The sequence below is a fragment of the Populus alba genome, chromosome 11, assembly GCF_005239225.2.
Source record: "Populus alba chromosome 11, ASM523922v2, whole genome shotgun sequence".
Taxonomy (NCBI): Eukaryota; Viridiplantae; Streptophyta; class Magnoliopsida; order Malpighiales; family Salicaceae; genus Populus; species Populus alba.
The window spans coordinates 15,389,101-15,410,687 of NC_133294.1; the positions used below are offsets into that span (position 1 = coordinate 15,389,101).

General features: G+C 34.2%; 2 protein-coding genes across 2 annotated transcripts; one reads left to right on the forward strand and one right to left on the reverse strand.

Moving 5' to 3' along the window:
* The first annotated feature begins 4,335 nt into the window (after positions 1-4,335).
* LOC118047534 (myosin-2) lies at positions 4,336-17,639 on the forward strand. The gene is made up of 25 exons (XM_035056858.2): positions 4,336-4,782; positions 5,651-6,128; positions 6,783-6,884; positions 6,984-7,127; positions 7,230-7,380; positions 7,479-7,506; positions 7,737-7,905; positions 8,001-8,064; positions 8,189-8,202; positions 8,292-8,376; positions 9,421-9,524; positions 9,631-9,769; positions 10,326-10,444; positions 10,557-10,709; positions 10,793-10,882; positions 11,549-11,626; positions 11,753-11,911; positions 12,854-13,021; positions 13,315-13,520; positions 13,607-13,742; positions 14,747-14,876; positions 15,190-15,312; positions 15,392-15,507; positions 15,853-16,065; positions 16,812-17,639. The coding sequence occupies exons 2-25, from the start codon at positions 5,685-5,687 to the stop codon at positions 17,274-17,276; spliced, it is 3,600 nt and encodes a 1,199-aa protein (XP_034912749.1). The 5' UTR covers positions 4,336-4,782; positions 5,651-5,684; the 3' UTR covers positions 17,277-17,639.
* A 266-nt stretch (positions 17,640-17,905) lies between these two features.
* LOC118047535 (chlorophyll a-b binding protein 13, chloroplastic) lies at positions 17,906-19,266 on the reverse strand. The gene is made up of 3 exons (XM_035056859.2): positions 19,051-19,266; positions 18,808-18,969; positions 17,906-18,590 (listed from the first exon to the last, which is right to left on the reverse strand). The coding sequence occupies exons 1-3, from the start codon at positions 19,168-19,170 to the stop codon at positions 18,081-18,083; spliced, it is 792 nt and encodes a 263-aa protein (XP_034912750.1). The 5' UTR covers positions 19,171-19,266; the 3' UTR covers positions 17,906-18,080.
* Between the last annotated feature and the right edge of the window lie 2,321 nt (positions 19,267-21,587).

The following is a 21,587-nucleotide window of genomic DNA, read 5'->3' on the forward strand; positions in this document are numbered from 1 at the left end:
CTTAAGAGAAGATCTTATATGAGCATGTTCACCTTGACTAGTAAAACGTATTTTGAGGCCATGCGTGACTGTTAAGAACATATCCGTGAGATATGTGAGTCAAAGCGGACAATATCTTGCTAGTGGGGTGGCGTATTACATTTGGTATCAAAACCCGGCTCACTTGCTATCTGATGGTGTCGACGGGGTCATCGGGCTCCTTAAGAGGATGGATTGTAATATTTCATATCGGCGGGTGAGGACCATTTATTTGTGCTTCCAATTTCCCTATACTTGAAGCTACTTGCCCCATTTGTTTCTCCAAGTTGTGAATACTTGACCTTGTTTCCTGTTGAAAAGACATGACATTTTGTTGCAAGTGTTAAACTAATTGAGATCAAACACAAAACAGAGGCTAGAATTCTGAATAATCTGTTTATTATGAATGCTTAGTCTTAACCTAAATACAAATAAAGTATATATAGGTTAAACTGAAAGTATTATTCTACCCTTAATAAATAAGACAACATAAATATTATTTAATAGCAAGGTTACAGTGTTAGAAGCCAAAGTTTTCATCATCTCACGAAGATCATCACTGGATGATGACCCCATAACATTGGAGTTTGTGAATGGAGGGGGCTGTCTCGCTTGATAATTTTGTTGGGATTGAAATCCATAGGGATGGAACGGTCGGCTTTGATTGCCTTGTCGAGGTGGGTTCCCATAGCATAAGTTTGGATGATCTCTCCAACCGGGATTGTACGTGTTGGAAAATGAATCATATTTACGATGGGTCTATCCATTAAATGCTCCATCAATTGCATTAGCTTGTTCAATGTACTCTTCTTGTATTGTTACGTACATATTTGAAGCATGTCCTTGTAAAGAGCATATGCTACAAGTTTTCACCTGTTGTACATTGCCACAAGCCAAAAAACACACAAGAGTAGTCAGATTATTAACTTTATTCTCAATGGTCTTATATGAACATGCTCATCTTGATTAATAAGACACGTTTTATGGTCATATGTGGCTGCCAAGAACAAATCCATGAGGCATGTGTACTAAAGCGGACAATATCTGACTAGTGAGGTGGGGTATTATAATTTTACTCTCTAAGTTTTTATTTTTTTTTTATTTTGCTAGGGCAAGAGACATTTGAGTTAAAAAAACAATAAAACCATAAAGATGTTGTGATAACACATGTTTTTTAAAATTGTTGTTTATCGGATTAAGTCTAATTCATCAATAAAAGATGGGTCTAGTCCAAGTATTTAGAGGAATTATTAAAGGTTATAACCACTTCTACTTATATATATATCAAAAGACATAACCCATATGGAAAAAAAAATCATTTTATTAAAAAAATCTAGTTATCTCTTTCTCTTCTCTTATCCTGGACTCTTTGTATTAATTTTGAAAAGATTTATAAAGATATTTATACTGTGAAATATCATTTTGATTCTAATAATTGAATTTATAATTGATTTAGAGATAAGAAAACGAATTTTCATAAGTAAGTTTTCATTTAAATTTATAGAAGTGTTTTTTAGTTAAAAATTTATTCAAATAATTTATTTTATTTTTTTATATTAGTAAATCAAAATGATAAAAATAAAAATAGAAAAAATCAAAATATTTAAAAACACGCAACAAGAAGCATATACAAACAAGCTCTAAGCAGTAGTATTAACTTATAATCACAGAAAATCATGATAAAGTAGTTAGTTGTGACAAAATATGAATCTTCCAATGTGATTCAAAGCTACGTGGAGTTGCACTATGAAAATCATCCATGGTGGGATTGACTTTGCCAAGATGCCTTCTCCTTTTTTTTTTTTTTTTTTTCCTTCAGGAAAGATGTCACTTTATCCCTTAAAAAACACCTTAAATATAGTGGTGGAACAGTGTGGGGAAGAGATCTTATGCTTTACATGGAAATAAATAGTCGAGAGGTCCAAGCAAACCTTGACCTCTACAATGTGTTCTTGAAGCTTGTAACCATCTCGTCCACCACCTTCTCTCGATCTTGCCGTGTTCTTGTTGCCAGAGCCGTCGAGAATATTTTGGCAGCCACAAATATTTTTTCTGGACAGGAGGCAGCCAGCCAAGTGTATAATCGAGGGGCAGCACTGTCAATTTCCAAATGATTTAAACTTCCCTCTTGTCCATGGAAGATCACGATCCAGTTGACATTGACTCACAATATCATATAATTATTTAAATTTTCCAAGGACTACATGGCTATCAATTCCAAGGACAAAAAGACATTCCCTGTCATTCCCGGCACGTTGTACTGTATACAGCCATTAAAACTCGTCAATTATTATTATTATTAATATTATCAGCAAGAAAACATGAACATGCCCTCGTGTATCAAGCTGTTTCACTGCCATGCCATTTTTGGTAATGGAAAATGAAACTCACTGGGTTAATGGCTTCGAAGGAGTTGGTTCGTGGCGAGGGGGAGATTCATTTAGTGGGTTTAAAGGAGTTTTATCATAAACATTTATTAAACTTTGATTCGAATATAGATATGGTAAGCTTTTATATCAAACAGGATCTATATCAAAATATGATTATTTTATTAATTAATATTTAAATCAGTAAATATGGAAGAAAAATAGTGTATAGAAAAGTATGAAAATAACAAAAGTGGCATGAGAAAGGTGAGCGGAGAGGAAAACAGGAGCAATGAATAACAATGTGTATATTGTGAATAAAAGAGCAATGTATATTGTAGAGGTTAATGGATTGTAATTCAACTAATATTAATGTTATTATATATATCAAAGGATAAGGAAAGGTGGCAAAGATACCATACTAAAATGCGGAGAGATTAAATTGAAAAAAAGAAGAAGCAATCAATAAAAGATTTAAAAAAACAAATACAAATAAAAAAAATAAGGATTAAATTTGACATAAAAATAAATCAAAATAAAACGACGAGGAATGATATTAAAAATAAAATTCAATCAAGAAAATGATAAAAATAAATAAATAACAATAAAAAAAATAAAGACCAGATTTGATATAAAAAATTAAATGAAACCAAATGATAAAGGATAAAATTGAAAAATAAATAAATAAATAAATAACAATTAAAAAATTAAGAATGAAATTGGATACAAGAAACATATGAAAGGATACTTTGAACGTTGTGATTGAAGACAATATTTGGCTGTCAGAAGAGCCTGGACATGCCATCAAAAAGAGAGAAGGTTCCTCCACTCTATAGCAATTTTATTATTTTTTGTATTTATTAAAAAACCAAACTCATAATTACTCAACTTTAAAATAACAAAAAAAAGTATTTTGAATTGAAAAAAACCAAGGTTATAGGACTTTTGCTATGAATGATAATTTAACCATTTGATCATGCTTTTAAATTAAAATTCAAAAACACCACTATATTTGAGTCATTACATAGTTAAAACAAATATAGTGTTAAATATTGATTTGCCTTATTCAATCATACAATGATAAATGTGTTGCATTAAAAATACTATATTACTCCTCAAACCAAGTTATTTGGTTTGTTTATGAAGGGCAAAGCCGATAATTTACTATGCAAGTCCATAGTAAAATGTGACAAGGTTCACGTAAAACTCTTATCATGTTTAGTTTTTTTTTTTTAAATTAATTTTAATTTAATGAAGGTTTAATTTACCATGTTTCTTTTTTCTTTTTTTCCATCTTGTCTGAAATGAATAAAAGGAGAGGGTACAAATGTCATCATCATGAATTGAAGAAGAGTGGAGTTCCATGCAAGGTAAGAATTTCAGCATCAAGTTCAAACCTTGATTTATTTTTACCAATTATGATTGATTATTTATTTTTCCTTTTTTTTTTTGTTCTAAAGATAGCATTCCAAACACTTCCATCAAACATAGGATCTCAGGGGAGCTAGTTCGATATGGTAATTGGTTATGCCATCCAACCAAACACCAGCAAATTCATCAACGGTAATTAACTCAATCTCTTACTATTTATTTACCCTTTCAAGACCAAATAAAAGCTGTATTTTGTCCACTAAAATAAATAAAAAATTCAAAAGCTAATCCAATCCAAAAACAAAACAATAAAGAAACCCTCGAAACTTTCCCAGCTCGCATCCCCTCATTATCTCCATCTCCCAGCTTTTTCAGGTTCTTTATGCGTTTTTTAAAAATATTTTTAATTTTAATGTGGTGAAATAAGAAATAAAAGAATTTATTTTTTTAAAAATGATTTTTTATTCTTTGGATATAAAAAACCGTTTCGTCAAAGAAACGAATACAAAGACACTCTCACCACCTACCGTGCACAAAATTTGAATTCCTGCCACCGCAAACAACCTAACAAAAAACTAAAAAAAAAAAAAAAAAACCCTTAAAAAGGAAGCAGCAGCAGCAGCAAGCCAGCAACTAATAAAGTTCTGCTGGTTTTATTTATTTATTTGTTTATCTATTTTTTTTTTGCTTCAACAAGAAAACAGCTTTCACTTTATCTTTCTTTGTTGTTCTTCTTTGAGGTTTGATTCTCTTTCTCTCTCTCTTTCTCTCCTTCCTTTTCTTTTAACCAACTTAGCCACATTTTGTTACTCTGTTAAACTTCCTCGTAACTTCCTCTCTTTTTTCCTAAAACCAACTTTGTTTTGTTCTCCCCTCTTTTCCGCCTCTTAATCTATCCTTCTGTAAAACCCTTTTGCCTTCAGTTTATGTCCAGATTAGTTTTTTTTTTTTTTGTTGCGTCTTTAGCGTCAGATTGGACAAGGTGGCGTTGCAGGAGACAAAGATTTTGAGTTTCTAGTAACCAATTGTAAGTACACTTGTTTAATTTGCATGTTTTTTTTCCCTGTAATGTTGTCTTGTTTAAACATGACTTTTGAGTTTTTGAGACAAGAAGTTGTTTCAATTTGAGTGTGAGGTTCGGTCTTCTTTATTGTTTATGGAAAATTGTGTTTTCATTTCATGTTTTGATCCAAATTAGGGTTCTTATGCTGTCAAGATGTCCTTTAAAAATCACAAATCTTGAGCTTTTGGCATGGATTTTGGACTTCTTTATTGTACAAGAGTTTTCTTTCTTTCTTTTTTTATTTCTCTTTAATATTTGTTTTAATCGCAAAACCCCAAATTAGAAACTTTTGGTATATGTAATAATTTATTGCAAAGATGGCATCGTATTATTTTTTGTATGGCAATTTTGACCTCATAATCATCGGTCATTTGTTGTTAAGAAGGGAAATCAGGGAGTCTAATTTAAGTTTGTGGGTCCCATGTTGATCTTAATCTGATGATCTAAAGCTGTCGTGTTTTTGTTTTTGTTTTTTTTTAATTTAAAAGTGTTGTATACTGAATAACAAGTCTCCTAGCTTTTGTCTCAAATTATAGAGTTTGTTGTTGAATCAGGGCTTTCTAGTTTTTTGTTCAGTTTTTGAGTCAGAAAAGAAAAACCCAATTTATGTGATTTCATTTCTTTGCAGAGTTCGTGTAATCTTAATTAGTGGTTTCTTCTTTTACCTTTTGGGCCTTGTAGGCGTCGATTCCTGGCTGTTAAGGGAAAACCCTGACTGCAATTTAAGTCTGCGGGTCCCACTTTGATCTTAACTAGATGATACCATGGGATTTCTTTAAAAATGTTGTTAACCGAGTTCCACATTATGAGTTACTGCCGTGTAATTTTTCAGGATTTATATTTTGGAAGAAAAATTGGACATAAAAATGATGTTATCAGCGTCACCCGCGGCGGTGACAAGGAGTTCTCTGGAGGAGATGCTGGACTCGCTGCGGCGACGAGATGAGGGTTTGGAGAAGTCCAAGGACCTGCCACCTGCTTTGCCAGCACGTCCTACCTCTAGGGCAAGGCTTCCCTCGGCTCGCCACTCACTGCCTACAGACTTTAAAGTCGGTTCTAATGAAAAAGTGGAGAGCAAAGTGGAGACAAGAGTTAGTAAAGTGAAGGGGGATACAAAAAGAAAGGGGAAGGAGTTGGGGTACAAATCAGGGAATTTTGGAAGCAAGAAAATGAGGAAAGATCAAAATTGTGTGGATTCTAATCCATATGTAGAAGAGAATAATGAGAACGTGAATGGGCATGTTGCGGGTTCAGTACCAAGGGGAAAAGAACCAGAGTGGGATGATAATATCGGTTATTTTATCAAGAAGGTAAGGGATGAAAAAATCAATTAATTTGTTTTCTTTTTATTATTATTTCACTAGATTAACTTGGTTTTTTTTAATATCATTACTAGTTTGGCATGTTTCTGCATGGATAGGAATGTTTGTGTTTCTTGTTATGCATGTTTTGTTGGTTTAGGTTTTGGTTATAATTATATAGTTAGAACTAGTAATGTCAAGAGTTAAAGAAAGTTTCTTATCATGGGGGATTCGTTGGGGCTATGTGTTGCAGCCAGGGATACTTCGGCTTGAGTAGAAGAATATTTCCTATTCTATATTGTTGTATTTCTTGGAAATCTAACTTTGGAGAAAGGGCAGTGTTCTTATTAGCATCAGATGATGTGTGGGTGGATCATAGTGCAAAAGGAGATACAAGTTAACATTGTTGTGTTGTCGAGATGAACGAGTAGGTATCACAGTGTTCTAGGAGGACAGCTCTTATCGTACTGTTTAGAGTAATTTAAATTAGGTGAAGTGTTTAGAGAGGCTAGATCTACTAGGTTTTTTTTTGTCCATTATTACTGTGCTTTCCCAGAAGGAACTGGATTTGTTTTGAGAGGATCATACGTTTTTGTTGATTTCTTTTATTTGTGAGGATTGAAACTTATTAATTTACTCTTAATATGGGCTTTCCCCCCCCAGAGACTCTGTGTTTGGTGTCGTCTCCCAAATGGGCAATGGGGGTTAGGAAAGATACAGGAAACTTTTGGGGACGAAGCAACCATTTCACTTTTATCAGGAACTGTAAGTTAATAAGCTCCCTTTATCCCTGATGCTTTTTAAACTTGTACTGGTTGATTCCTTGGTGGATTATACATGCAATAATGTTTGTCATTGTGCTAGGTTGTCAAAGTGTCTACAGCAGAACTCTTACCTGCAAACCCTGATATCCTTGAGGGCGTGGATGATCTTATACAGCTTAGTTATTTAAATGAACCTTCTGTGCTTCATAATATTAAGCACAGATATGCTCAGGATCTGGTTTATGTGAGTAGGATATAATTCTGATGGCCATGCAATTGCCTGGCGAACCAATTTTATGTCTCCTTTCTGGTTGTCTTTGACTGGCTCTTGTGTTTCCTTCCACAGAGTAAAGCAGGTCCAGTTTTGATTGCTGTCAATCCCTTTAAAGAAATTCCGATTTATGGAAATGAAATTCTCACTTCTTACAAGCAGAAGGCTAAGGATAGCCCTCATGTTTATGCTATAGCAGATGCTGCTTATAATGAGATGATGAGAGGTGGATGAATCATTTGTTACCTTTTTACAATTTGCGTTTGAAGTTAGTATTGCTTCTGAGAGTTCCTTTGTTTCTTTCATTTGGCTTCTGTTTTGCAGATGAAAAGAACCAGTCCATAATCATAAGGTTCGTTGCCGTTTCTTTCATTAATGTAGTCTATTTTGGACCTTTTCTTTTCTTTCATTGATGGAGTCTATTTTAGAGCTTTTCTATGCTATTTTCCCTTGGTGTATTTTTTAATTACTTGTGGTATGTTCTCTTGAACTTTTGGGTCTTTAAGTGCCCCTTTCATGTTTCTTGAGTACTTGAGACACTCCTGTTGCTCTGAAGAGTCACTTTTAGCATCTATCTTGCAGTGGTGAAAGTGGAGCTGGGAAAACTGAGACAGCCAAGCATGCTATGCAGTACTTGGCTGCTCTTGGTTGTGGCAATGACGGTATGGAGTATAGAATCCTTCAAACTAATTGTATACTTCAAGCATTTGGGAATGCAAAAACATCCAGGAATAACAACTCCAGTAGATTTGTAAGTTGTCACCATTTTTTCTTCTTCTTGGATTAGGTACTCCCATATCTGTTGTTTTTGCAATTTGGTTTATAGATGATTCTTAATTGGTGCAGGGAAAGTTGATTGAAATTCATTTTACCCCATCAGGAAAGATTCGTGGTGCTAAAATCCAAACTTGTAAGTTTAGTTAAGTTGGATAGATTGTTGTTATTACCCTGCCATTTGACTGTATTTGGGTGCTGACTGACTTGATTCACTCATGTATATTCAAACACTATCCGGCGATGATAATCTTGAATAGTTCTACTAGAAAAGGCAAGTAGATCTTCTGAGTTTCTTAGCTTTTCAGAATGTCAATTAGCAACACTATCCAAATCTGAAATTACAATGTCTCCTTTGACCAGTCAAGAGTAGTTCAGCTTCCCAATGATGAAAGATCATACCATATCTTCTATCAACTTTGTGCTGGTGCTCCTTCGACTCTTAGAGGTACTGTTTTTACATTATGCAACTTTGCTTGGGATGGAATGCATACATTTTTCATTCTTTTACAGAACATAAAGTTCTAAACAAGTAGTATTGACATAATGCTACTCGGGCTAATATTTTCTCATGTGTCTATAACCATGTCTTCATGGTCTAAATTAGTAGGAAGTGAAGGATCTGTTTGGAAAAATCAAAGCCTTGTGTTTTTCCTGAAAAATTCTTGCGGGGAATAAAGATAGCAGTAGTACTTGTTCAAACATGGTTCTTTTTTTTTTTTGAGTTAAAATTGCAATCCACCCTCTCTTCCCAACAAAAAAGAAGAAGAAGAATCTTGTAACATTTGTAAAGATGTTTCCTAGTGTTCTTTATATTCAATTTTGCTTTGTTTTTCATTTAGACAACAGTCTCTCCCACCAAGCTCAAGTTTTTATTTTTCATGGACCCGTTTTACATCCAAAAAATATCTCCTCTTTCACTTCGCTGTGCAGAGTTTTTGGGACTCTGTATTACTGAAGTACTTTCCCTCTCTTAGATTGTTATTATCTCTGTTTGACTTGGTGGTTGAAGCCTATAAATCCATGTTGTGCATTCAGATTATGCATATATTTGTTGTTTTTCTTTTTCTTTTATGTAATATTCCTGCTTGAGTAATGTTTTTACTTATGATGATGTCTTTTCAGAATACAATGCATTTTTTCATAAATTGGAAACAGTTCCTCATTTTCTGTCGAATGAACATATTTTCCTGCTAGATCTTCCAATTGTTTGAACCATCTTTATATGTGACTTTTGTTGGTGAAAAATAATTTGAAGGACATAAAACACACTGAAATTTATTAATGGTCAATCATATATAATAGCCTCGATTATTTTGGGATTAAGTCTTTTTTGTTGCTGTCAGTCACAAATTCTCATGTCACTCAATGGCTGATAGTTTTTTGACAGCCACCTTTCTTAAAAAGATAAACCTATACCATGTGTTCTCTACTTCTATGCTCTAGCCTGCAATTGATTCATACAGTGGAGCATTTCTTGTCTTCTCTGCAGATAGACTGAACCTTAGAATGGCTAGTGAGTACAAGTATCTTAACCAGAGTGAGTGCTTGCTAGTTGATGGTGTTGATGATGGCGTGGAGTTTCATAAGCTTGTGGTAATTCAAATAATTATGTGTTACTGTTTCTGTTTTTGAAGTCTGCCATCACTTCATTTGTATTATGGTCACAAGCATCCATCATTCTTTTTTCTCATCTCCCCAGGATGCCTTGGACATAGTTCAAATTTGCAAAGATGATCAAGAGCAGGCATTTGCAATGCTTGCTGCAGTATTATGGCTTGGAAACATATCGTTTCAGGTAATTGACAATGGAAATCACGTGGAGGTTCTCGCTAATGAAGGTAAGATTGATATCATTTTGAGTAAATTTAATTGCCAGCTCTCAGTACTTGCCAATAGCAGACAACACCTTAATTTCTCTCATTTCACCATAAATGGAAGTGGGATTTTTTTTACTCGATTAGCATGTCTTGATTCATCATAAAAAAAGCATAAGCATGACTCTCCTCAGAAGACTAGTTGAATCTGTTATTATTTTAAGAGTTTGTGTCCACATACCACTTACATGAAGAATATTTTCATGGAAAGGGATGGAGTAATAAATCTGGTCCTGAATTTCCTATGGTACTTTGGATGACCATAATCATATGTGCAATTGCATCTTAAGAGTTATCATGCTGAAATAGTATTTGCATGATCAACAACATATGGAATGTGTTTGTATGTGTGCTGATATGAGAATTCAGATGAATGAGTGGAACAGCTCATTGTGATTAAAAATTGATCTTCAAACATGTGCACTGCATGAGGCAGTGCTACATTCATGACATGACATCACTTTTATACCATGGTGCTTTTTCTGAAATAAACTGATTCCTTTTCTTTTCCTTTTGGCAGCTGTTGAAAATGCTGCCAGGCTAATAAATTGCAGTGCCCAGGACCTGGTGTTAGCTCTATCAACCCATAAAATCCAAGCTGGAGAGGATTTTATTGCTAAAAAATTGACAATGCAAAAGGTGTGTTTAGTTCTTGATTTGAAAATAAAGTTACCCCTGCATTACTCCATCATTGCTATATATTTACCTAACAATACACATTGATTTAAAAGGCTCCGTATCTTCTTCACAGGCTATTGATAGAAGAGATGCATTGGCAAAGTTTATCTATGCCAGGTTGTTTGAGTGGCTTGTGGTACAAATAAACAAGTCAGTTGAAGTGGGTGAGCTGAGTACTGGGAGATCCATAAGTATCCTTGATGTCTATGGTTTTGAGTCGTTTAAGGTATATAGATTGTATCTATCTGTTTGATGATCTTTTAGTGCTCTAAACTTGTGTCCCTGATGATAAACTCTTTACATTTTCAGAATAATAGCTTTGAGCAATTCTGCATAAATTATGCAAATGAGAGGCTGCAACAACATTTCAACCGGCATCTATTTAAACTTGAGCAGGAAGTAAGCATCTCATATCAAAGCAAATTCAACTTTAGGGTGTGCTGGTTATAATGGAAGCGGCCTTCATGATGGTGCAAAATGCTATGAATATGCTGTTGTTTCATAAATGAACTTATTCTCTTTGCTTTTTCAGAGTCAGAACATTTTCATATAATTTCTAATCAATGAAAATGAAATGATTATGCTTTGCTGTCTAGACACATTTTTGTAAGAGGGAGTTTCAAAAGCAAATTAAGGAGTATAGGCCACCAAAATTGTTGGCCTTTCTCTTTCTGCTAAGTATACTGCATGGCTATAGGCATGAAACAAATATGACTTCTATGCAGATTATTGGAACTTCTTTGTTGAAGCATACAAGTATGTAGTTAAATTTCTGTGCTAACTTGCAAGTTGCATATTAAAAATCTTGTGTATTTAGAAACTGTGGAAGATTTACATTTCAGGTCAATGATGCTTTTATCACACCAACTAATTATCGCCAGCCATTCCCCCAATTTTCAAACATGCATTTTTTTTTTTGTTCCTCTGATATAAAGTCTCATTGACATTTTGGCTGTTTTTTTTTTTTTTTTTTTCTTTCGCCTCCCAGGTGAAGAATTTTTGAAATGTTTATTCAAATTTGATTGTTTTAAAAAGTCTCATTGACATTTTGTTCATTAATTGAAGGAGTATGAAGAGGATGGGATTAATTGGACTAAAGTTGATTTTGAAGATAACCAAGAGTGCTTGAATCTCTTTGAAAAGGTATTTCAACTGCAGCTTGTTTCTATGTCCTTCATGTGCACCTATAGAATTCTCCTTGGTATGTGAAACCAGAATGTTTGCCTTACACTTAAAGTGGTCACTCTTTAATTATTTTGGTTGTTTCAGAAACCTTTAGGGTTGCTATCTTTATTGGATGAGGAATCAAATATCCCTAATGCCACTGATTTGACCTTCGCCAATAAGCTTAAGCAATACTTCAATGATAATCCTTGCTTTAAAGGTGAAAGAGGGAGGGCTTTTGGTGTTTGTCATTATGCTGGAGAGGTGAGTTATATTTTACTTTTGAAAAGTTATGATGTTTTGCACTGTTGAAATTTTCAAGTCAGATTGGCAACTGTAGTTTGATGAGGGTTTTTGCTTGTTCTTAGTACCAGAGTTGAAATTAATACATGCATAACAATTCATAATTTACTCCTGAAAAATCATACATGGTGACAACAATAACAAGAATTGACTACAGCAAAAGTTAATTGAAGTTACAAAAAGGAGGTCAGTAAATACACATCTAATATCATTGAAACTTTTCAATCCTTGAACTGTTTTGATTGTGTAGATATTTCTTTATATCCAACTTTTCACCCTTTACCCATTTATGATTCATGTTTTAAATTTAAATATCAACAATTCTGGAAAAAAAATAGAAATAAAATGAAGTTCTATATGATGTGGGACAACTGAAAATGCAACATGTGCTGTATATCCTCTTGGTTATAGTTCTTTCTTCCAGGAATTTCTTTTCCAAGTATATTAAAGCATATAAAATCATGTTCAAGCAATTTTTGCAAATTTGGATCCGCTTGTAGAATAAAGCTACAATGATGAAACACTGTTGAGCTTTTATACCATCATTTTTTTTTGTGGTAGAATGGATGCCAAAAACTTAAAAAGCAAAATCTTGATGGCGGAACTCATTTGTTCTATATCCAAAATTATAATGTTTGTTTACTTACATCTTAGCACCAAGATAGGTAATTTCTATAATTAAAATTGCTGTAAGATATTTATTTTTATAGAGGGTACTTTGTGCTATATTTAGCAGATCTTTCTCTCTTTTGTTTGAGTAATGTCTCCAGTTAGCCAAAATTACATTCGACTCTGATCTGTTGAAAATTTTATTCTTTCTCTGGGCTACTCGATTCATGCAGGGTTCCGAACATTTAAGTTGATAATATTTAAATAATTCACTAATATTTGGAATTTGATCAGGTTGTATATGATACAAATGGCTTTCTGGAAAAGAACCGAGATCCAATGCACTCTGATTTCATCCATCTGCTATCATCAAGTGGTTGCCAATTACCAAAACCAGCTAGTCTATCCTGTAAATCTGGTGGATTGGAATCCTCAATGCAAAGTGTTGGTACCAAGTTCAAGGTAGATGAGGTTCTGTTGTTCTGCATAACAACAATATCATGCAAATCTTGATGAATATAGAGATTCTTCTTTGTTTTGGAAGTATGTAGAGGACAAAAATCTTCTGGTATTTTGAACACTTTACTGGTTGACTTTTGGTGCTCTTGAATTGATCACTGAAAATTAAAAACTGTATCCGTTGCTTGGGAAAAATAATTATTCTTCTGGCAATGGCATCGACCATATTTTTTTTATCTGCTTTCTTGCAATAATTTGTACTTTGCAAAATCTTGAGTGTTATTTCCTTCCTGTAGAGTCAACTCTTCAAACTAATGCACCAGTTGGAGAAAACAACTCCTCACTTCATTCGCTGCATAAAACCAAATGCTAAGCAGTTTCCAGGCCAGTATGAAGATGATCTTGTCTCCCAGCAACTACGATGTTGTGGTGTTTTGGAAGTTGTGAGGATTTCAAGATATGGATATCCTACTCGAATGACACATCAAGAATTTGCAGGAAGGTACACTAAGACACAGATTTCTCAGTTCTCCAATAACTCCTCTTTTAAAGTTTATATTTCCTATCATAACCCCACATGTAATTTAGGTATGGTTTCCTGCTTTTGGAGACAAATGTATCTTGGGACCCACTAAGCATGTCAGTTGCTATTCTCAAAAAATTTAATTTCCTCCCTGAAATGTATGAAGTTGGTTACACCAAAGTGTACCTTCGAATGGGTCAGGTATGTGCTGGTGTTATTTTAATTGTTGTTAATGTTTTGTTATTTCCTCAAATTTCTTAAGGTTATGTTATATGTTATTTCTTTGAATATGTTGTTTAAATGTCCAGAAGTTGCAATTCATTCTTTTAGCACAGCCATTAGGGGTGCATTTTGCAAAATCTCGAGAGTTGTATTTAATCAATGGATTGTGTTAATATTAAATAGCAACGTCTCAGTCTAGGAAAAAAAAGTTTTTAACAGAAAGTGTTTTATGTATAATATATTAAAAAAAAATTAATAACAAATAGTGGTGTGCAGTGACCAAGTAAAAGTTTTGAGTGCATGGCTCTTTCCACTGTTATTAATGCATTTGATGAGGAGCCTAAAATCTGATCAGATCCCAAGCTTGAGCTACTTTTAGAATATTGATTTCTCAAGCTCTCAGATCCAAGCTTGAGCTACTTCTGATGAGTTTCCTGGAGGGAACAAACCTCAACTTGGCTTGCTTTGTTTGTGCCTGGTGCAATATATTATGCTATATATGGATGTCGTCATTGTACTGGTTAGCTTTGATTTCCGCAAATAATTGCTGTGCTTCTGGCCTTGGTTGGTTGTTTACTTAATTACTAATTGCTTATATGTATTCCAGTGACTAGATTAGAATTTTTATCAGAAAAGGGAAAAAATGACATAAAAAAATTGCAAGTGGCTGGACAAGTAGGGTTTGTGGTGCTCATCTCTGCTCTTGCATGTAACTTTTCTGTGTACTATTACCTGGTGGTGTACAATCTATACTCCTGTGTACAATAGTAACACTGTTACCCAATTAAGACTAAAACATTGCTGAAGTCACACATAACATGACTGGTGAATCCAATGCCTGATGAAGAGGTGTTTTATCCAGGAACCTGAACACATTAGTTTGATGCTACTTCTAGGAATTGATTTGAATGTAATTGTTTTTGCTTGTAGCAAGATTTTCATGTTTGATTGGTTCCCTGGCATATCATATTGTTGACTCGCAGATTGGGAGATTGGAAGAGCAGAGAAAACAATTTCTGCTAGGTATTGTTGAGGTTCAAAAGTATTTCCGTGGTGGCCAGGCCCGTCGACATTTCCATGAACTCAAACAAGGAGTGGTGATATTACAATCATGTAATGCACATTTCCTTCTAGTTGTTTTCAGTGTCTCATCTGGGATTTTTATTATTTGCTTTGTAGTCTTGTTATTCTCTAATTTTCTGGACATCTTTTGCTTTGCACCATACTAATACAAATTGAATTTTCTGTTTTTTGGAGTGTTTTTGGAGTGGTTATCACATGTGTTTTTGCTATATGACAACAAAATCAATTGTTTTGGCCACTCTTAGCATAGTCTGTTCCTTTGAGATGGATGGTGAGGGACCTATTAATGATTAGGTCAGTATTTTCTGCTTAGCTTTTGATTCAGATTACTATTGAAATGCAGTCATCCATGGTGAAAACATGAGAAGGAAATACAGTCACATGATAAAGAGGCGCACAGCTAATGCTCCTCTAGCAGTTGATGAAGTTGATGATCAGCTAGTGGCAGCTTTATATTTACAATCTGGTAAATGTTCTGTTGTTTATTGACCAATTTTCACTTTTTTTCCTAGTAGATATAATATTCTCACCATTTGTTTCTGCAGTAATCCGTGGGTGGTTGGCTCGAAAGCAGTTCAACAGTATGCATAAAATGAAGCAGTTAACTCATGAGAACTCAAATTCCAAAAGAAAACCGGGCAAGAAGATTTCAGAAGTGAAGGTACACATTGGTGTAATTATTACTTTTCAACTTGATTTATTCTTCATTTTTCCCATCTGTTGAAATGTTTTGGTGGTCACTGGCTTTCCCAAATGTAACATACAGAAGTCATACATTTGGTTTTTTGTGTACACACGTGCAGTCTTAAGTGCTTGGTATGGATGGCTGGCTCATTTGGGTATAACATTGGTGAAATTATGTTTTTCGATTCCTGTTATGATGAGATTTCATGTATGCTCTGTTTACATGTGTGGCATTTAGAAGGGCCTTTTTTTCCTCTGTTTTTTTCTATGCATATCAAGCATCTCTGAAGTGTTAGGAAGTTGATTTCGGCTGCTTGTCCAGGTCATACCACAAGAGCAGGTTGACATTCAGGCTTCAATTTTAGCTGACCTCCAAAAAAGGGTTGTTAAAGCAGAAGTAACAGTTGCACAAAAGGAGGAGGAAAATGCTGCACTGAAAGATCAATTGCAACAGAACGAGAAAAGATGGTTGGATTATGAGGCAAAGATGAAAGCAATGGAAGAGATGTGGCAAGTGCAAATGGCATCATTGCAAGTGAGTTTTCCTGTTAATAGTATACGCATAACTAAGTGCATGCATCATGTGCTTTATTGTGGTATGTATAACAGGAGCTTAAAAAACAGTTTAAGAACTGTGGAGAAATTAATTATAAGATATGGCTTCTATATTGAACTGTTGTTGTATTTCACTAGATATGTAGACTAGGTAGTGTTAGATTGTCAATCGAAACTGGTTTGAACATGTCCTTGTCCATATTAGGCATGTTGGCTGTCCATGATGATCTGCTAAATAAGCAAGGGACTGCCAATGATCATTAGCTTTAGCTAGTTTAGTCCCACTATAGAACCATGAAAGGTTGAGGAAATGTAAACTGTATGATCACGTTCTTGAAGTGAGCTGTGTCTTCAATTTTGAAATGTTGATTGAATAACTTCGCATTGAAAACCAAGAGAAGTTGAGAAGGCTACTTCAATAAATATCTTCTGATGAATGATTCAATGGCTGAAGTGGTAAAGTTTGTTGGTGATTGGGCTCTGGCTCAGGTCCATGTCTTCAAAGCCAGGAGTTAAGAAATTTATTTTTTTTGTATGCGAGAAGCAATTTCTTATGGTTGCTGCTGTCAAAAGCTTCAAATGCAATATCTAGAAATAAAAATGCTGATCTCTTATTAATACGTGTGCACAAAAACACACATGCCTGGCAGGCACCCATTAAAGGGTGAGACCTGCACATACCTCATTAGTCATTGCCTGACGAAATATTCTGTGAATCTGTTGCAGACGAGTCTTGCTGCAGCCAGAAAGAGTCTTGCAGCTGACAACACTGCAGGGCAACCTGGAAAACTGGATTCTTCTACATCACCTCACTATTATGATTCTGAAGATTATGTTTCTACGGAATCTCGAACTCCTGGTGGGAACACTCCCAACGTGTTTGCGAATACCTTCCCTGATTTAAGAGCAGTGAGAGAGAATAATGGTCCTGTGCATGCAGTCAGCAATCTTACAAAGGAATTTGAGCAGCAGAAACAAAATTTTGACGACAATGTCAAAGCATTAGTTGAGGTAAGGGCTGGACAATCAGCTTCCAACATGAATCCGGATGAAGAGATTCGAAGATTGAAACTAAGGTTTGAGACATGGAAGAAAGACTACAAGGTTAGATTACGGGAGACAAAGGCAAGGCTTCACAAACTTGGGCATGGAGAAGTTGATAGAAATCGTCGGAAATGGTGGAGGAGATAGGCACAAGAGTATAAAAATGATCCAGTTTATGATGTGATCATATTTGGTGGAGAAAGTTGAAGAGTACTCAAATCAGCAATTGAGGAGCAAACAGTGCTTCCAAGAAGCTGCCTCGTTTCCAATTCTGGACGTGTTTATATTTCGTGAGGATAGTACAGTTGGGGAAATTGTATGCCTACCAATTTTTCTTGCTTGGTGGAAGGATTGATGGTCATGTGAATAGCTAGCTAGGTTTGTTCCAGCCTCAGTTTATTTTTTTATAGTTTAGGTTAGTTGTATATCTTATTATAATAGATGTAAGGACGAACTTGGTAGCACCGAGTGTGAAATATGGAATGAAATTGCCTCTATCGCTTCTTGCAAGTATTTTTTTTTTCCCCTTGGAAGCATCATCTAAGTCCTGTTCTACTTGCTGTCGTTGTTTTGTTCTTACAAATACAAAGTTCATGTTTGATAGATCCATTACTTGAATCGCTCAATGAGAAACACTGTTTCCCATGTTTATTCTTCTTCTCTTGAATGCCTATCATGGCTCCCCCTCCTATTTTTGTGTCAGCGCTCCGAATATTTGATACAATGGCATAGCAGGAAGGTCTGTATAGAGCTGATGCCATGCCTCTAGGTTCATCTTGTAAAGAAAACCTTAACCCTTCACACAACAATTTACACCGGATCACACAACAAAACAGATTGTACAATTAACCTAGGATCCCAACGATACAAAATCTTCAAATCTAGAAATACAGTTACCACGACAATCCTTGCAAGATCTTTCCATTGGAATCCGAGAAAGTAAATGTTAATTCATGACCCAGGCACAAACTTGGTGGCGTAGACCCAAGCGTTGTTGGCAACTGGGTTGTCAAGGTGGTCCAAGAGGTTCTCCAGGGGACCTTTTCCAGTAACAATAGCCTGAACAAAGAATCCAAACATGGAGAACATGGCTAGCCGGCCATTCTTGATTTCCTTCACCTTGAGCTCTGCAAATGTAGCTGGATCATCGGCCAGGCCAAGAGGGTCGAAGTATTGGCCACCAGGGTAAAGGTCATTGCCCTCTCCTACTCCAGGGAGACCATTGATGCGGAATCCCTCAACAAGTCCCATGAGGACAACTTGGAATCCAAGGACAGCAAGGATGCTTTGGGCATGGACAAGGTTGGGGTTGCCCAAGTAGTCCAAGCCACCTTCTGAGAAGATTTGAGCTCCAGCTTTGAACCAGACTGGTTCCTTGAAGTCTACCTTAACCCATTTCTCAAGGACTTCTGGGGTGATGCAACCTAGTGCTCCAAGCATAGCCCATCTGCCATGGATGACCTAAAAAATTGCACTACAGTTTAGAGGAGCCACCAGCCCATCAATCCTTTATCCATTCGTAAAATATGTCTATGAATGCTTCGCAATATCACATATTGTACTGGGTGAGTACTATTTAAGTCACATTTTATATCAAATTCCATTCCATAAATGATTTTTCTAAGGTTCTTATTCATCATAGAGAAACTAGTCATGATTTTTGTGACAAAAAGGTTACCTCAAGAGCTCTGTTCTTGGCAAAGGCCTCAGGATCAGCTGATAAACCAGCAGTGTCCCATCCATAGTCACCAGGGAATTCTCCAGTCAGGTATGAAGGAGTCTGAGCTGAAAAAGGTCCCAAGTACTTCACTCTGTCAGGTCCATACCACAACTCATTGCCCTATCCAAATAGAACTTAAATATATTAGCCCCCATCCAAAAAAATAAAAAACAAAACTAGAGAAGAGAGAGATAAACCTACCATGATGTATTTGCCATTTCCCATGGAGACAACATCTCTAAGAGGGTTTGCATTTGAACCCTTTTTGCCAAGAAATGGGGTTGGTCTTGCAATGGTGCTTGAGCTAGCAAGAGATGCCATTGTCTTCCAGATAATCCTTACTGTTTTTCGCTGGGTTAGAACTTATTGATGTCTCTTGAAGAGTAGAAAATTGTAGTCTGGAAGTGTGTAGAAAGGAAGAGTTAAGCTTATATGTGAAGGAAAGCAAGAGAATCAGAAGAACGAGTGGCTAAGAATACAAGAGAGACAAGTGGTGGTGGGGATCTTTGAGCTTTAAATCAACCAATGAGGAGGCTGCAAAGGATTTTGAAGTTTCTCGAACTAATCTCCTTCTATCGTCATATTATCTTGTATGTTCTTCAGATAGTTTTGTTAATTTTTGGCCATGAAAAATCTTTTGCAACATTGCAACTACAATTCCTAGGTCGCATGGTCGCCATGCCCTGTTTGGAATTTTGATCCTATTAAAAGCTTGGGCTACTGGGTTTTAAGTTGTTTGATAAGTTATTATATCAATTCAGAATTATTTTTATTTTAAATAATATTATTTTAGTTTTTTATTTTATTTTTTTAGTTTGATGAAAGTTTTTTTAACCATTTGAACTTAGATTTATAAGAGTTTGAACTTCATGATGTGAATTACAAGTTTGATGGGTTGATTTAAGTTTTTTTATTTTCTTTTCCTTTTCTTATTAATATTTTTTAAATTCATCTATCAATATTGAATTGATTGAAAATTATGCTTTTTGATTGTTTTGGTTTGATTTTTATAAGGTTATCCTTATATCATGACTCGGGTTACAAGTTTGGCTAGTTAACCAGGGTTAACTTGAATTGTTTTTTATGTTTTTTTTTTAATTGATTTTTTTTTTAATTTCATCTTTCAACATTGAATTGATTAAGAATTGAGTTATATAATTTATTTTAATTTTTTTTATTAGGTTATTCAAGTCTCATGTCTCATGTCTCAAATCATGGTTTGACTTGTGAATCCGGGTTGACCAAAATTATTTTTTGTTTTTTTTTAATTGATTTTTTTTTAATTTTATCCTTTAACATTAGGTTTATTAGAAATTAAGTTTTATAATTTGTTTTGATTTATTTTTATGGGGTTATTATAGTCTTATGACCTGGCATGTAGATTAACTCAAGTTAATCCGAATTGTTTCAATATGTTTTTATCTTTATATTTATAAGAAAATCTCATCTTGAATGTTTATTTTGAGTCAAATTATATTTTTATTGGTCATCTATATTGCTTTCAGACACACCAAGTTAAACGAGTCACGTTAGAATCATTCACACATGATTTTAATTTTATTTCTACTAGTAAAAAAACATTAACTACTTTTAGATTTTTTTCTCATGTTAAAAAGAAAAATATGGTCTAACCTGCAATGTAGCACATACCATAGATCTAGTAATATATACTAAAAGAGTTTAGATTTTCACTGTAACAATTAATAGTGAAAAACCAATCACTTTTTCACTTTGATCCTTCAAAAATTTTAAGATTTTTTTTTTAATTCAAAATTTTCTTTTTAACTTCATCCCCCAACATTAATTTTACTAGGTATAGAGTTTTATAATTTGTTTCAGTTTTTTTCTATAGAGTTATTTTGATCTTATGACTCATGTTATGAGTTTTGCAGGTTAGCCGTGTTGACTTGGGTCAATTTATTTGTCTATTTTTTAATATTTTTTTTCAATTTTATCTTTTAACATTAAGTTGATTAAGAATCAAACTTTATAATTTTTTTCGATTAGCTTTGTATGGAGTTATCTCGATTTCATGATCTAGATCACAAGTTTTACGAGTTAATTGTGTTGATTCGGGTAATTTTTTGGTCCATTTTTTTAATTATTATTTTTTCAATTTCATCTTTCAACATTGAATTGATTGGTAATCATACTTTACAATCTTTTTTTATTTTTTTTTATGGAGTTATTTTAGTTTTATGACTTGAGTTGTAAGTTTTGCAGATTAGTTGTCTTAATTCGAATCATTTTTTTGTCCACTTTTTTATTTTATTTTTTTCAATTTCATCCTTTAACATTACTTTATAATATTTTTTGATTCACTTTCTAAGGAATTATTCTGATATTCTAACCCAGGTTTTGCAAGTTAGGTTAACTCAGGTTGATTCAGATTTTATTTTTTTATTTAAACTTTTAAAATTGAGTTGATTGGAAATTAAAATTTATAATTTAATTATTTTATTTTTATGAAATTATCAAGGTCTTATGACCAGAGTCATGAGTTAAGTTAGTTAACTCAAGGTTTTTTTAGTTGGTTTTTTTTTTAAAAAAATCTAATTCTTAAATACTAGATTGATTGAGAATTAAGTTTCATAATTTATTTTACTTTGTATTTTAAGAGGTTATCCCAGTCTTATGACCTGGGTCATGGGTTTGGTTGGTTGATTCAAGTATTTTTTTGTGTTTTTTTTTTTTTTAATTTCACATTTCAACATTGAGTTGATTGAGAGTTGACTTTT